At 43.1% G+C, this 15,446-nt stretch overlaps 1 protein-coding gene across 1 annotated transcript in view; it reads right to left on the reverse strand.

Annotated features, from left to right (window-relative positions):
* Positions 1-15,446, reverse strand: part of fat3a (FAT atypical cadherin 3a) — a gene marked incomplete at its 5' end in the record, with an annotated part of 180,183 nt that overhangs the window by 22,655 nt on the left and 142,082 nt on the right. The window contains 2 exons of the mRNA XM_080054049.1: positions 10,995-11,148; positions 11,886-12,126. Coding sequence (XP_079910175.1) covers positions 10,995-11,148; positions 11,886-12,126 — 395 coding nt within the window. The remainder of the gene's footprint in view (positions 1-10,994; positions 11,149-11,885; positions 12,127-15,446) is intronic.

Here is a 15,446-nt window from a genome sequence, read left to right on the forward strand (position 1 = left end):
GCTGCACTGCCACAGATGCCTATGCCGATTCATTCCCCATCGTCGTACTCATAGGCAAAAATATTGACAGACACACACACACGGGGCGGGTGTCCGTTTACGCGAGAGACGAGACAGCTAGCAAACAAAATTGTACACACGGAGGAAGATTGAGAGATACTTTTGAACCTACATTGTTGCACCCACTAAATCAATAATGCACACTGCGGAGAATGAAGTAAGATGTCTTCCTACCTTCATGCTTATTTGCCCGAAGCATCCCATAAACCGTCCATAGAGCCCTCCCTGCTTCTCTCTTTACTTTTATCCCTTTCACCCGTGCGGGCCGTGTATGCAAGCTACAGGTTCAGCTCGGTGCAGCTGCACACCACTTTTGCACCGGGTCAAAGGGCATTATAGAAGTGCGATTAATCTGCGTAAATTTTTTAAATCGCGTTAATTTTTCTGTGATTAATTAATCGAAATTAACGCGTTAATTTGACAGCCCAATAAAAAACCTTTTAAAATATGTGTCCTGTGATGCACAATCAAGATGAACATCTTTTCTTTCAAAACAACCTGGGCTATATGAATATACAGTACATGCTGCAGTGATATAGGTTGAATGTCGAAGTAGTGTCAATTATAAACATGCATTTCTAAGGCCAAAAACACTTCTACTGTGTGTTTGGAGTTAGAAAATGAAAAAAATAAACATTATAAATTAAATAGAATACAAATATTTTTGGGTAGAAAAAGTCCATACGTTCCTTCCCTTATACCAGGGGTGTCAAACTCATTTTCACTAAAGGCCAATCTAACGAAATAAGAATCGCATTAAGCGCCAGACATGCAGTTTACTGAAATGCCATTTCTTTTATCCAAAAAGTAAAAACCACATATCAATGAATATAATAATAATAATAATAATAATAATAATAATAATAATAATAATAATAATAATAATAATAATAATAATAATAATAATAACATTTAATTTATAGGCGCCTTTCAAGGCACCAAAGGTCACCTTACAGAGCATAAAATCATCATAAAATCATTAAAAACAAGACGTTGTGGAAAAACCAAACCAAAACAAACAAACAATCAAGACAGTGACCAGTTATACGTTGTGTGCGAGTTTGAACAGGTGAGTTTTGAGTTGTGATTTGAAGGTTGTAATGGTGTCTGACTGTTTTATGTGTGGGGGGAGGGAGTTCCAGAGCCTGGGTGCTGAACAGCTGAATGACCGGGCACCCATTGTGCTGAGGCGTGATGTGGGGATAGATAGTAGTCCAGCAGAGGATGAGCGGAGGGAGCGGGAGGGAGTGTATTCTTGGAGGAGGTAACAGAGGTAATTGGGGGCTAGGTTGTGGAGAGCTTTGTAGGTGAGGAGTAGGGTTTTGTATTGGATACGGTAGTGTACTGGGAGCCAGTGAAGTTGGATGAGGACAGGGGTGATGTGGTCAGATGATTTGGTGCGGGTGATGATCCGGGCGGCTGAGTTCTGAATGATCTGCAGTCTGTTGATGAGTTTGGTGGGGAGTCCGGTGAGGAGGGCGTTGCAGTAGTCTATACGTGATGTTACAAATGAGTGAACCAGGATTTCAGTGCTGGATTGGGTCAGTGATGGGTAGGGATGGGAATTGATAAGAATTGAACGATTCTGATTCCGATTCTGCTTATCGATTCGATTCCTTATCGATTCTCATTGTGTGAGAAAATAAGTACAAATGTGTTTATTTGTATTAACCTGCTTAAATATCTGATCAGAAGTGTGTCTAGTGTGTGCAAAGATTATCAAGAGTACTTTAGGATTAGGAAATTGTCAATTTTCACATTCATTGGTCCGGACAAAAAAAAAGGTTCGCCTTTTTAAGGCCAAATGCCATTATGTTCCCTAAAAACTAAAAACACAGACTGAAAACAGTCAAGGAAGAGCTTGTGCCTTTTGGAATATTAACTGTGCTCATTTGCATTCAACTTGAAACTAAATTCAACTGACATAAAAAATACAAAGAAGTCTTCTGTAAAGATAAGACCAACTATCAACTTTGGCAAATTAACCATTTGTTTGCAGAAAAAATATCATGTATGCCCTCTCAGGAAGGATACGAGATATTTTATGTAAATGCTGTTCTAATGTAGCCTGGAAATCCAGACCCTGATATCTTGAACGATAGAGGGTCTGGCCACGATCAATAGTCATTTCCAACTCAAGGAGCGGCTCCTACTCATGCATTTCAAATGCCACTGCACGCAGTTTGATAGCACTACAACCAATCAGAGCGATGCACAAGGTGACGTATTAAGTACCGTTTGTTTAGCGAACAGCTGTTAAACTGTTAAATAAAACTTTTGGCGTGGTCGGTCGGCAAAACAGAACATTCCACTTACTTGCTAATGAAAGATTTGAGTGCCGTCTTCCAAATCGTAAAGGGTCGAGGCCAAAGCAGTCTCAAACTCACACAACATATCCGCAGCCATCTTTGATGTTTACTATCACGGCTTCGACATCGCATGCACGTCACTGTCGTCATCCGGTTACGTCCGCCCCATTACACCATACAAAGGGCTCTGGCGCGCCCATATTAGATAGAACCAATTGAAACGTGAGTCGGGATTTCTCAACTTTTTGAAAAAGCTTCAATGGAGAGTGTCCAGACCAACAGGCGCAGCAAATTTAATTTGCTAGCGCCTAGTGGCAGGTCTGGGAATGCCAGGCTAGTTCTAATGTGCAGCGCGCATTATTATTAATATAACGGCCCGTCATCAGACACATTTGCACATCGGTTGCTCCTCAAGTAATCCAAGTCTTTTTTTTTGCATGGGCAGAGATCGTTATTTTAAGGGTGTAGTTACAAAGTTTCATGTTTAACTGTAGGGTTCGTCTCAACCACCGTGCGTAAAGGGTGTATTAGAACAGCTGACAGGAGGAAAAAGAAAAAGGCTCTCGCCTTTTTATCTCTCTTCCTTTTTTATAAGCCCGCCGGCTGTTTATTATTAATATAACGGCTCGTCATCAGACACATGTGCCGGATGGTTTTTGCACATCGATCGCTCCATCAATTTATCCAAGTCAGTGCTTTTTGTATGGGCAGAGATCGTTATTTTAAGTGTGTCTTTATGGAGTTTATTGTTAAACTTAAGTGTAGACTATTGTTTCCTTATCACCCCGGATGATAGCCCGCTGCGTATTTCTCTGTCCTCTGGTGTTGGGCTTTTTTTTGCTGATCCATATAGAGACAACAAGGTTGTACAAATCTACAGGGCCCTCTTCAACCCCTGAACCAACCACCACGTGTTTTACTAAAGCCTTCGCCTGCGGCGATCTCCAAGACAACAAAGTGAGTTGTAAACTGTTCCGTTGGAACGACCAGAAGAAGAACTAGGACACAGGCGGTTTACCTAGAAACTAGCCTTTTTGGACAGCGGACCGTAAGCCGATCGATTTGTCTCCGACCTCCATCCTCCGCACAGAATCAGCTGTGCCCCTTTTCCTCTTTCCTGATCTGAAGACCGCAGAGATTGACTCACCAGCTCCCCGACCGCCAAAGGTTCGGAGCCTGGATTTGGATCGCCGTCTTGCGAGCCCCGCCAGTCCCGGAAAGGATTGGCCGGCCCGCCTCAACGACGACGAGCAGTGGACACTAGGTGTCCCCCCCAAGTGAGATTTTGGCTTTATATTACCTGGGCAGATGTTTAGTTATTATTACTTTTTAAAGTGTTGAACAATACTGTTTATTTTCGAATTTGTGTTTGCTATTTTGAACAAGCTGTGTGATTTATCTCCGTTTGTCCTCCCCCACGGAGAACCAGAACGGGGAAAGTTTGATCATTTCATTCAGCGCGAGTGACTGCAGTGTGGTTTAATTCTGCTGTGTGTTTTAAAACCTCACACTTTTCTTCTCCCCCTCCCCGCGCTCAAGCGTGGTCTTTCCTCCTCTTCCTCTCCTGCACGCACACACGTTAGATAACCCTAATTGTAGTCTTGATCAGATAGAATTGGTAAAGATCGGCGGTAGAATCAATTTAAAGAGCGGGTGGTTTTTCGAAATCCCCCGCCTCCAAAACCCCTTCTTCATGTCCTTTGTTCTGAAGTAGACGCCATTTTGAGTACCCGTGGTAGTTACTTCCCCTATCGGTTGGAGGTAGAATAGCCTAGCCTAGCCTAACCCCGCTGCCATTTTGGGCCTTTCGCCCCTCCCTGCACCTTTGGTAAGGGTTATTCTACACGCCCCCCTAGTCTCACTGACCGACTCCCTCGCTCCCCCGCGCGGTCTGACTCCCCCCGTCCCTTTTTCTACTTCGCTTCACCCACACCCACACACCCCACACACCCCACACACCACACACACACACACACACACACACACACACACACACACTGGTACATGGCTGTACAGACAACAATGTTCTAGACGTTTTCTTTGATTAAGTTTGCTAAGTGTATTTGCTTTATGCGTGTATAAAACGGATGTTACCTTAAGTTTCATTGTGGTTAAAATAAATGTTCTTATATTGTAACCAGAAGTGTTTGTGATTTATTTGTGTGGATATTATTGGAGTGTCAACAATCAACAAGTGAAAGATTCTGTAGCCTTCAGTGTTAAGATCATATTACCAAATTTATAATAGTAATTACTTGATTACATTATTTTATGGAAATTATCATTGAGACTAGGATTTATTAATATTGATTTGTTTAACTGAACATTAAACTAATCAACATTTGAGAATAAATCATTGGTTAAACGAGACAATTTGCTATTATTTTTCCATTCTTAAATGAATGGTGGTGCCCCTTTGAACTTTGATAAATTATTAAAGTATTATTAATCTTCAGATTAATTTCTAATAGCTAAATTAGTCTGAACCCCCTATAACCGCTACATATGTACAAGTCCAATGGGCAATTCTGGTGTCGACTAGACAGGCAGCGGACATTTAAACGTTTAACCGTCACGATCGCCGTCTGCTCGCTTGTGCTCGTGCTTGTGCGCGTCATTTGACGAAATGGAAACTTTACAATTGTTGCAAGTGTTGTCGTCTTTTCAAGTGAAAAACAACCAACATTTAGAGAGATTCTGTCTCAACGCCATGTTTGCTGCGTTCTGAACCAAAACAACGCAGCGTGAGTGTCAAATCATGACGCATTTGCGACGAGCGGAACCGATAAGCGGAATCGTTAAGCAGGCATGTTAACGATTCCAGGGAATTGATTGACATCCCTAGTGATGGGCGGAGTCTGGCGATGTTGTGGAGGTGGAAGAATGCAGTCCGGGTGATGTTTTGAATATGGGGTGCGAATGAGAGGGTGTTGTCCAGGTGTTGCCGAGGCTCTTGACTTTGGAGGAGAAGGGTACTGGGAATCCATCGATGTTTATGAGTAGAGCTGGGGTGTGTTGTGATTTGGTGAGGGTGGATTTGGAGCCGATGAGCAGGGCCTCGGTCTTGTTTGCGTTGAGTTTTAGGAAGTTCCTGCTCATCCAGCTCCGGATGTCTTCCAGGCACGTGATGAGGGAGGTGGAGAGGATGGCAGAGGTGTGCCGTGGCCAAAGTACAGATGCTAATGAGATGACACGCGCACAAGCAAGCGCACAGGCGGAGTTCCTGACGTGAATTTATTAAGGATGGTAAATGGTATGGTTAATGGACTTGTATAGCGCTATATCTCCGTTTATCACAGACCCAAAGCGCTTTACATTGTTTTTGTACACATTCACCCAGTCACACACACATTCATACACCGATAGCAGCAGCTACCACGCAGGGTAGGCTTAGCACTAGGGTGCTAAGCTAACTAAGCTAACTATCGGGAGCAATTCGGGGTTCAGTGTCTTGCCCAGGGACACTTCAACATGTGGCGGGGAGACGGGGGATCGAACCTCCGACCCTGCAAACCAGAGGCGAACTCCCTACCCACTTCGCCACTGCCGCCCCGACAGGATGCGCATAGTCCTTTAACGCCTGCTGCCTTACTAGTCGGCACCAGAATTGCCCACCACTTGGACTTGTAGCTACATAAAATGTGTGAGAATAAACGTGTGTGTAGGCCTAGGTGTGGGCTAATAAAAGAGGGAGAGAGCTAAATAGGTGAGCGCAGAAAGCAAAAAGGTTTTCGTTTTACTCACGTTCGTCAGATGATTTTTTTCTTTTTCCTCCCGTCAGCTGTCATAATACTGCCTTTACGCATGGCGGTGGAGACAAACACAAAACAACACACAACGGGACTCCGTGGCCCAGTGATAAGGAAACAGTAGCCTACACTAAGGTTTAACAAGAAACTTTATAAAGACACTTAAAAAAACGATCTCTGCCCATACAAAAAGTTCTGACTTGGATTTGATGGAGCGATCGATGTGTATAAGACCATCCGGTACGTATGGTCTGATGACGGGCCGTTATATTAATAATAATAAACAGCGTGCTGCACAAATATGAGACTGTCCACCGCGACCTATTACGTCAAGGCTACATTTAAAAAAAACAATAGCTTAAGGATTCTCGTTGCTCTAATGTGGAAGTGGAATATATGATGCAAATTTGGCCGGATGAAAATATTCACAAACAGTCAAGTAGGCCTAGACTACGCTCCAAATCCTAAACGCGCACGGTGACGTTGGCAAGATGCAATCGTGCCCAGGCCACAAGCAGTGTGAGCACGGGCCTGCGGGGGGGAGTGGGGAGGGGGGGAATCGTGCTGAATCTTCCTGCAGCACGGAACAGGCCAACGGCACTAGTGTGAGTGGGCCCTAAGTGGTGAACAGGAGTGGACCCAAGACTGACCCCTGGGGGACACCCAGTGAGACACCCGAACACCCAGACTTGTGGTTGCTTAGCTGAACAAATTGTTGGCAGCCGGTGAGGTAGGATGTGAACCAGGAGAGTGCAGCACCAGTGATCCCAATACCAGCCAGGCAGTCCAGGAGCAGAGGGTGGGAGATGGTGTTGAATGCTGCGCTGAGATCAAGGAGGATGAGTATGGTGTGTAGTCCAGAGTCGGCTGCACGGAGGAGGTCGTTTGTGATTTTGACTAGGGCTGTTTCAGTGCTGTGTTTTGGACGGAAGCCAGATTGGAATGGTTTGTGGAGATTGTTCGCGTCAAGGTGGGACTGTACTTGTGCGGCAACCACCCAACTCAAGTGTTTTGGAGATGAAAGTGAGATTGGAGATGGGCCGGTATTGGTTGAGGTCAGTTAGGTCAGCACCAGGTTTTTTCAGGATGGGAGTGATGACAGCCAGGTTGAGAGTGGGGGGTACAGTACCAGTAGTGAGGGAGGAGTTGATTATGTTGGTGATCATGGGGGAGATGGACGGTAGACATGCTTTGACAAGGTAGGTGGGAAGAGGATCGAGCTGACAGGTGGTGGTTTTGGCTTTGCGGATGAGTTCTGAGACGGTCTGTTCTGTTACTGGGGTGAAGTCAGAGAGGGAGCTGATGAGAGGTTGGCCAGTGGTGATCATCCAGGGTGGGTCATCAGAGGGGGTGCGAGATGAGGCAAGTTGTTGGTGAATGGTGTTGATTTTTGAGCTGAGGAACGCAGTGCACTGGGTGGTGGAAATGTCTGGAGGGAGGGTTTTAGGAGGCTGAAATAAGTGGCTGACTGTTGAGAAGAGGACTCTGCTGTTACCTGTACCAGTGTTGATGAGGTTGGAGTAGTATGAGGTTTTGGCAGTGGTGAGGGCATTCTTGTAGTGATGGAGGTGGTCCGAATACATTTGGCGGTGTACAGTGAGTCCAGTCTTATTGTAGAGTCGCTCCAGTCGACGTCCAGTGGCTTTGAGCTGGCGGAGATGAGGAGTGAACCATGGAGCAGTGTGGGTGAATGAGACTGAGCGGGTTTTCAGGGGGGCCAGGGTGGTGAGGGAAGAGGAGAGGCAGTTGTTGAGTCACCTGGGGCATCATTTATAAAGCTTGCGGCGCACAAAAAGCTTGCGTAGACGGAAAGAAATGTGCGGGAAAATGTGCGGTGGCAAACGTTAGTATTTATAAAAACATTATTTGCGGAGAAGTGTGCGTATTCCTACGCCAACTTTCGACCATGTGTAGAGCTACCGCAAGGTTTTCCTGACTCGGGGAATCAGCGACACTCAATGGCAACACCACAAAATAAAGCTCAGTCATCAGAAAAACACAGACAAATGATGCTTGGCACCCAATATATTTAGTCAATAAAATGTATAAGCTTACCTATAGTTGCGAATATATGGCTACCGTAGTCTATGGCATGCAGTTGTGATGTAGGTTGAATTACTTATCAAGTAGCCTAGGTCTACATGTTTTGGTTATTTTATAAATTGAATCTTTTAGCGCTACTCTATAATAATATCCTATACGTCGGGAGGTGTTTCCGTGAGTGGCCAGCGGGAGAGCAAATTTTAAGAGGTGAGTAAAAAGTAGTTTTGTACAAAGTTAAGCCCAACAGATATTAATTAAATTGTATATTTCGTTAGATAAAATCATGTTATGAATTTAGCAAATCATTACACACATCTCTTTCCCATAACAATTCCCCCTCTGGAAGATTAAACTATAATCTGACGTTGTTGGAAATGTGTTGATCTCACGGGAGATAAACAATTCTCTCGAATAGACTATAGGCATTATTTCACTTGTCACACCATATTTTATATAGGCCTACATATAGTACTACAGGTAGGCCTACGCTAATACGTAATATTGCATACAGTACAAAGTTGGGCGAAACTGCTTTACAAAGACTACAACGACTGTGCCAATCATGATATGTGATAAGCGCGCGGGTGTGTGTGTGTGTGTGTGTGTGTGTGTGTGTGCCAGTTTCTTCAGCACATGCACGTCACGGGCTTTCTTCCTTCACAGTCGCTTTCTTTGCGGCTGGTTGCCTCCCTTTTTTCCTCATGTCAGTCAAAAGTCATCATATTCAGGAGCTATTTAGCATTCGCCATGTATGGTAGAGTGTGGGATGAAATTGGGAGGTGAAGTGGGAGGACACGGGGTGGAGATCATCTGCGCACCATTCACCGCAGGTGGGTATTTATAAAGGGAAGATTGTGTGAAACTGTGCGCAGCACAGTTTTATAAATCTGATTTTTTTTTTGCGCAGCACATTTTTGGCTTTCTGCGGACGCAATGTTTTAGGATGGTTTCTACGCACACCGTTATAAATGAGGCCCCAGGTCAGTCAGGGAGGATGCTGGGGGAGGGTTGGGGTAGGAGCTAATCAGGGTGGAGAGGTCTGTGGTGTTGATATGTTTGATGTTTCTGAAGGAGATGGTCCGTTGTTCCTTGGCTTTGTGTAGTTGGGTATGAATGTCAAAAAGTGCAGCTTTGTGGTCGGAGATGGGGAAATCAATGACATCAAGGTTAGTGGGAGTGATGTCAGTGCAGCAGATTAAATCCAGAATGTGACCTTTGTTATGGGTTGGGAGGTTGACATGTTGTGTGATACCAAGACAGTCCAGAAATGATGTGAAGTCATTAGCAAAAGTACAGGATGGGTTGTCGAAATCACCAAGGAGGATAACAGTGGGGGACATTGCACATACAGATGTAAGTAGTGATGAGAATTCATTGAGGTAAACGGCAGAGGGTTTTGGTGGTCTGTAGATGGTGACAATGATAGTGTGTTTGGGGCCTGTGAGTTTTACAGCTAGACATTCAAAGGAGGGGTGATGGGGGACTGTGACAGTGGTGCCTTTGATGTTATCACGGTGGAGGAGAGCGAGGCCACCACCCCTCCCAGTGACCCGGGGTTTACTAATAAGAATAAGAAAAACCTGGTGGGACAGCCTCATTAAGATGGGAGTAATCATTTGGTTGTTGCCAGGTCTCAGTGAGGCAGAGAATGTCTAGGCTCTGGTCAACAATAAAGTCATTTATCAATAGGGCTTTATTACTGAGGGAGCTAGTGTTCAGCAGACAGAGTTTCAGACAGGTGAGTGGAGTGTAGCAGGTTGCTTTGAGCAGAGGGGACAGTACACTTTGATTGACAGGACTGACAGTATGGGCTGTGCGAGGAGAGGGGTGTGGCCCAGTGGACCAGAAGGAGCGGATGTTTTTGTTGCTGTTGTGAGTGTAGTGAAAGTTCCGTCCAGAGACTCGGTGGATGTATTTTGGTCGTTTGAGAATGTAGTGGTGGGATGCAAGCTGAAGTGGGGGGGTTCTTGAGAATATCCGGAGACGTAACATCATATATTGTATATAACCTGTGAACATAGGTTATAGACTAGCAACAACTCACGGCCGAGAAAAATCATAATTTTTGGCAGAAATATTGGACCTAACGAGTATGGATTTTGCCAGAGACTCCAAAAAGAGGCACAAGTTCAAGGATGGATGTAAAACCCATTTAAGGACTAGAAAGGAGCCGAAAGTAGCAATAGAAAAGCACAACTGTGAACTTTAAGCAAAGGTAAGACGATCGTCCTCTCCCGTCAAAAGATGTTACCAGCTCGTAGGGCTATCTTACTTAAATGGAAAGATCCTGCTCCTCCTTCCCACTCACATTGGATTAGAGACATTATGTCATGTATGAATCTGGAGAAAATACGTTTTACTACCCAGGGATCTGAGAATACATTTTATAAAATATGGCGCCCCTTCCTAAATTATTTTAAAAAACCAACCACAATAATTGAAGAGTTGCTACCCCCTCTGTTATTTAATTACATTTTATTTCTTTATGTTTTTTTGTTTCATATTGACTGTTTGTTTTCGTTTCTTGAAGTGTGTGTTTCGTATCTGCGATTTTTTGCATTATGTATTATTTGGGATTGTTTGTGGCTGGGTGTGGGGGTGGGATGTGGGTGGGGTGTGTTTGGAGGGAAAAAAGGGGAAAAAGTGTGTAACCCATTGTGCTACAATTGCTTTGCAACTTTGAAATTCAATAAAAAAACCTTTGAAAAAAATAATAAAATAAATAAAAAATAAAAGATGTTACCAACTGTTCACATTAAATCGCCACGATTTAGCAGGACATGCAGGGTTAAGGCCTTTCAGTTTAGGTGTGTGTATTTGGACTGGAACTCACGTCAGCCCCTTGAAGCCTCTCCTACAGCTGCACAGGAAGGCGTTGCCGATGGGCTTACACACCCCACCACTCTGACACGGGTTAGGAACACACGCCGTTATCTCCATCTCACAGCGCACTCCAGTGAACTGGGGCTGACAGCTGCATGTGAACCCTGGAACACACACAACAAAAGGGACAAGGATATACACTTTATTACGATTTCACAACACTCAGTGCAATGCTTGGCCAAAACACACACACACACACACACACACACACACACACACACACACACACACACACACACACACACACACACACACACACACACACACACACACACACACACACACACACACACACACACACACACACACACACACACACACACACACACAAACAAAGGGAATGGCTCTGACTTATCTGAGATTTAAATAAACATCGCATTAGATCACAATTACACATTTTGAAGATGATGTTTGGAAATAAGTTTTGAATGCTCCAGTGGACTTTTGTGATGCTTGGCAGGTTTAACTTCAGAGATCAGGTATGTTTTAGGTAAGCAGTGCATCTCTGCTTTAAATTAACTTATGATCAGTTTCAGGAAAAAGTCAAGCCAATCATATGAGCAGAGGTTTTAACTAACTATTCTTTTCTTTTTTAATGAATAAGACTTATTCATTATAATATACTTTTTTGATGTAACTCCAGTTTTTTGGAAATTGATGATTAAAACTTAGTAAATTAGTTTACAAAACTTAATTAAAAGGTCAAAGCTTTAAAAAAAGTCAATTTGAAATAAAAAATGTTAACACATTTTATTTGATCATTTATATACCATTAAACAGCTGCATGCCTCAGGCTTGAGCTGGAGCTTTAGTGTGTTGTAGCCGTGTTGTGCTAACTCACCACCAGAGGGCAGGCTGGTGCAGGTGGCTCCGTTGCGACAGGGCTGCTGCAGGCAGGCGTCAGGGTAGAGGATGCAGCCCAGCTTCATCTCCGTCAGGCCCACCACCTCCGCATAGCTGGAGCGTTTGTTCTGTAGTGGCAGCTCATGGTTGTTGAGTGTCACTGAGTCCAGACAGCCCTGGAACCCCTGCAGCACCCGGGGCTCAGTCTGGGAGTCCAGCAGGCTGCCAGAGTGCTGCACCTAGAAGGACAGACCAGACAACAACTCAACTTACAAATCGTCGCTGTCAGGCAGAAACCTTGTATGTACTGAACTGGACTCAACATAACGCGCACCAGTGAGTGTCAGGATTCAGTGGAGTATAGTCCAGCAGCACAGGAAAACATAATAAGGGGGCTTTCACACCTCCCTTGTTTGGTCAGGACTTTCGTACTTTTCCGTTTGATCAGAACTTAAATTACAGGCGTGAAACCTCCCATGGATCACGGTCCAGACTAACAACTCGGGACTCGAGCGCCGTCGACCAGGGCACCGGCCGCTCACTTCACAGAATCTGGGGATGTGAAATTTTTGATGTGGGATGTTTTGTTTGGGAGTTATAGACCAAAAAACAAAAAAGTCACATAGAAATAGGCTAAAGTGGATGAGGATATAAATGCTTTTTGTGTTTTTGGCGCCCCCTTATTGCAACATTTTCAGATTTTTTTGAATGCTACTAAGGATAGCCTCAACATATGTCTAAAATTTGGACTTGATACGATATTTACGTACAAGGTAGTACACGATAGCTAATTTTGAAATATTCAAAAGCGCTACCGTTTTGCCATCGAAGGTCGTATCAAAATTATTTTAAATATTTTTTTTCTGTGTGGGTCGGTAGATGTTCTATGCAAAGTTTGGTGTCAATTGTGCAAAAATTGTGGAAGCTGAAATAGAAAGTCCAGTTTTCAGTTTTTTAACAAATTTTCTTAATAAGTCCCGCCCACATTAATATTTCTTGGACTATTTCTTATATAGAGGTATTTAGGTATGTCCCATGATGGTCTTTTTTTATCTGCGTACCCAGTAGGGACCTGGATCTAGTCATCCAATGGCATGTCCCCACCCTTTACGGTTTGGGCTGTGGATACTGTTTTATCGGACCAAAAATAATGAAAATAATAATCCTTACAAAAACAATAGGGTTCCCTGGCCAGCCGGGCTTGGGAACCGTGTTGCTCTGCAAAACGTGGTCCCAGCTCCTGCTCGGCCTTGGCCCCCTAATAATGCTATAGGAAATATTGACTGGTCTGATCTAGGGCCCGACCAATTCATCGGCCGGCCGATTATATCGGCCGATTATCGCATATTTCGGAATTATCGGCATTGGCCGTTTTTTGCTGATTTCTTTCTTTCTTTTTTTTTAAATCAGTGTGTGAAATGTATTGCTGTCCTGGAGGTAGCCTAAATGAATAGCATTAATGCTATAGCCTATTTACAGCAGCAGCAGGTGTGTTGTAATACATTGGATTAATTTACACTTGACAGTTCCCCCTGCAACCAATAGCAGAGGCATTGGTCATCACTTGACAGTTAATAATAATAATAATTGATAGAATTTATATGGTGCTTTTTTGGAGGTCATTCAAAGACACTTTACATCATAGAGAATCATACATGTAGAAAAAGAAAACAAAATACAGAAAAAAATAATATAAAGTTTGAATTGGAGTCAGGTGTCATTATGCTTCGAGGTGAGTTTTGAGTTGACTTTTGAATGAGTTTATTGAGCCTGAGATGCTGATGTTTGGGGGGAGGGAGTTCCAGAGGGTTGGGTGCAGTAAGATAAAATGCATAATGTCTGAATTTAGACATATTTGTTACACTTTATTTTTTTTAGACAATGCGTATTGCAATAAAGAAAAAGTTTCTGTACATATTTTCAACAGTAAAAAGTATATATATATATTTATGGGTTCAAAAAAGTAAGTTTTTGCAATATATATTTTGGGTTTTTTTTTTTTTTTTTAATCGGCCGATTTAATCGTAATCGTAATTTTTCTCTGAAAATAATCGACATCGGCACTCCAAAATCAATATCGGTAGGGCCCTAGTCTGATCTCATTTCTTATGATGACATAGGGTCTTGTTATACAGCTTTTATGCCTACTATTAACAATGTCATAAAATCTTTTAGTCGAAAAATTCAATGCAAGCCTAGATGTAAAACAACTTGACCTTGGATGAATGAGGAAGTCAGAAAACTGATGCGAGAGCGAGATTGCGCCTTGAAAAAGGCTTTGGTGTCTGGTCGCACTGAGGATAAAATTGTGTTTAAATATCTCAGAAATAAAGTGGTTAATAATGTTATAAAGGCAATGGGGGCGGGACCTGATAAGCCTTTGGCTTCTTCCGTCTCCCTTCGGACAACACAAAGTATGATGTATGAATATTTGCAAGAGAAAATTGTGTATTGTGTGGAAATGTCCGAAAGAATAATAAATAAAAAAAAAAAAAAAAAAAAAAGGCAGATTTATTTCTAAGAGTGATTAAAGATGCTAAAAGTTATGGTAAAATCATTTGGGAAAACCCCAAAAAGCTCTTGGGAGGGGAATAATATAAATCAAACAATATTGAATTGAAGGTGTGGTAGGCCTATGTTTTAGTTGGATTATAATTTATTTTCAGTATTAACACCATCATATGGATTATCCATGATTAAAACGTATATATGAAGAACGAGAATAACCAGAGCGGGCCTTTAGGCAGAGGTCAAAAAAACCTTTTTGCTTTGCTTTATGCTGCTCTCATCCTTTCGTCTCTCTCCCTGCACACCTATAGGCCTACACACATTATTCTCACACATTTTATGTTCAAGTCCAAGTGATGGGCAATAAATTACAAACCGACTATATTTCTGGTGCCGACTATGTGCATCCCTAATAAATGTAAGTCAGAATAGCTCTCTATTCACATGCTTGTGCACATATTGGCTCATTAGCATATACTTTTGGCCTGAGTTCACCTCTCCCAAGTGTGCCGTCGCCAGGGAAGTGTACCGTGCTTGAGTACAGATGGAACACTCACACTAGTCAAACCAACTAGACTTTAAGGGGCAAACATGGCCTATGTCTACTTGGGCATGGTACAGATGGCCTACTGTGAGTGCGCCTGGCCCCTGACACTCTCTTTCTCCTCACACATGTGTCTCTACTTCTGCTATCTCTTTTCTCTTCTCTATTCCTCTATGGTTCTTCCACACACAGCCGCTCTCCCTCCCGCTGGCTCTCCTTGCTTGACCGCACACTCCCGATCTAGAATCTAGGATCGATCTTCCTTAGGTCCGTGGACGCTAACACTGAATTTTATACATTGATTTTTGCAGTGGAATCTGGCCTGTTGAATTGGTGGACGTTGAAAATAACTTTGTTGAATTTTATTCATTGAATTTTGCAGCTGAATTTTGTCTTTTCAATGTTAAAAATTGGATTCTGAATTTGTGAACATTGAACATTTCAATGCATATATATTCAGTACTAGAAATTCCATGGCTTCTGGGGAGATGACGACTGTGCAGGTAA

The sequence above is a fragment of the Ammodytes marinus genome, assembly GCF_949987685.1.
Source record: "Ammodytes marinus genome assembly, chromosome: 3".
NCBI lineage: Eukaryota > Metazoa > Chordata > Actinopteri > Uranoscopiformes > Ammodytidae > Ammodytes > Ammodytes marinus.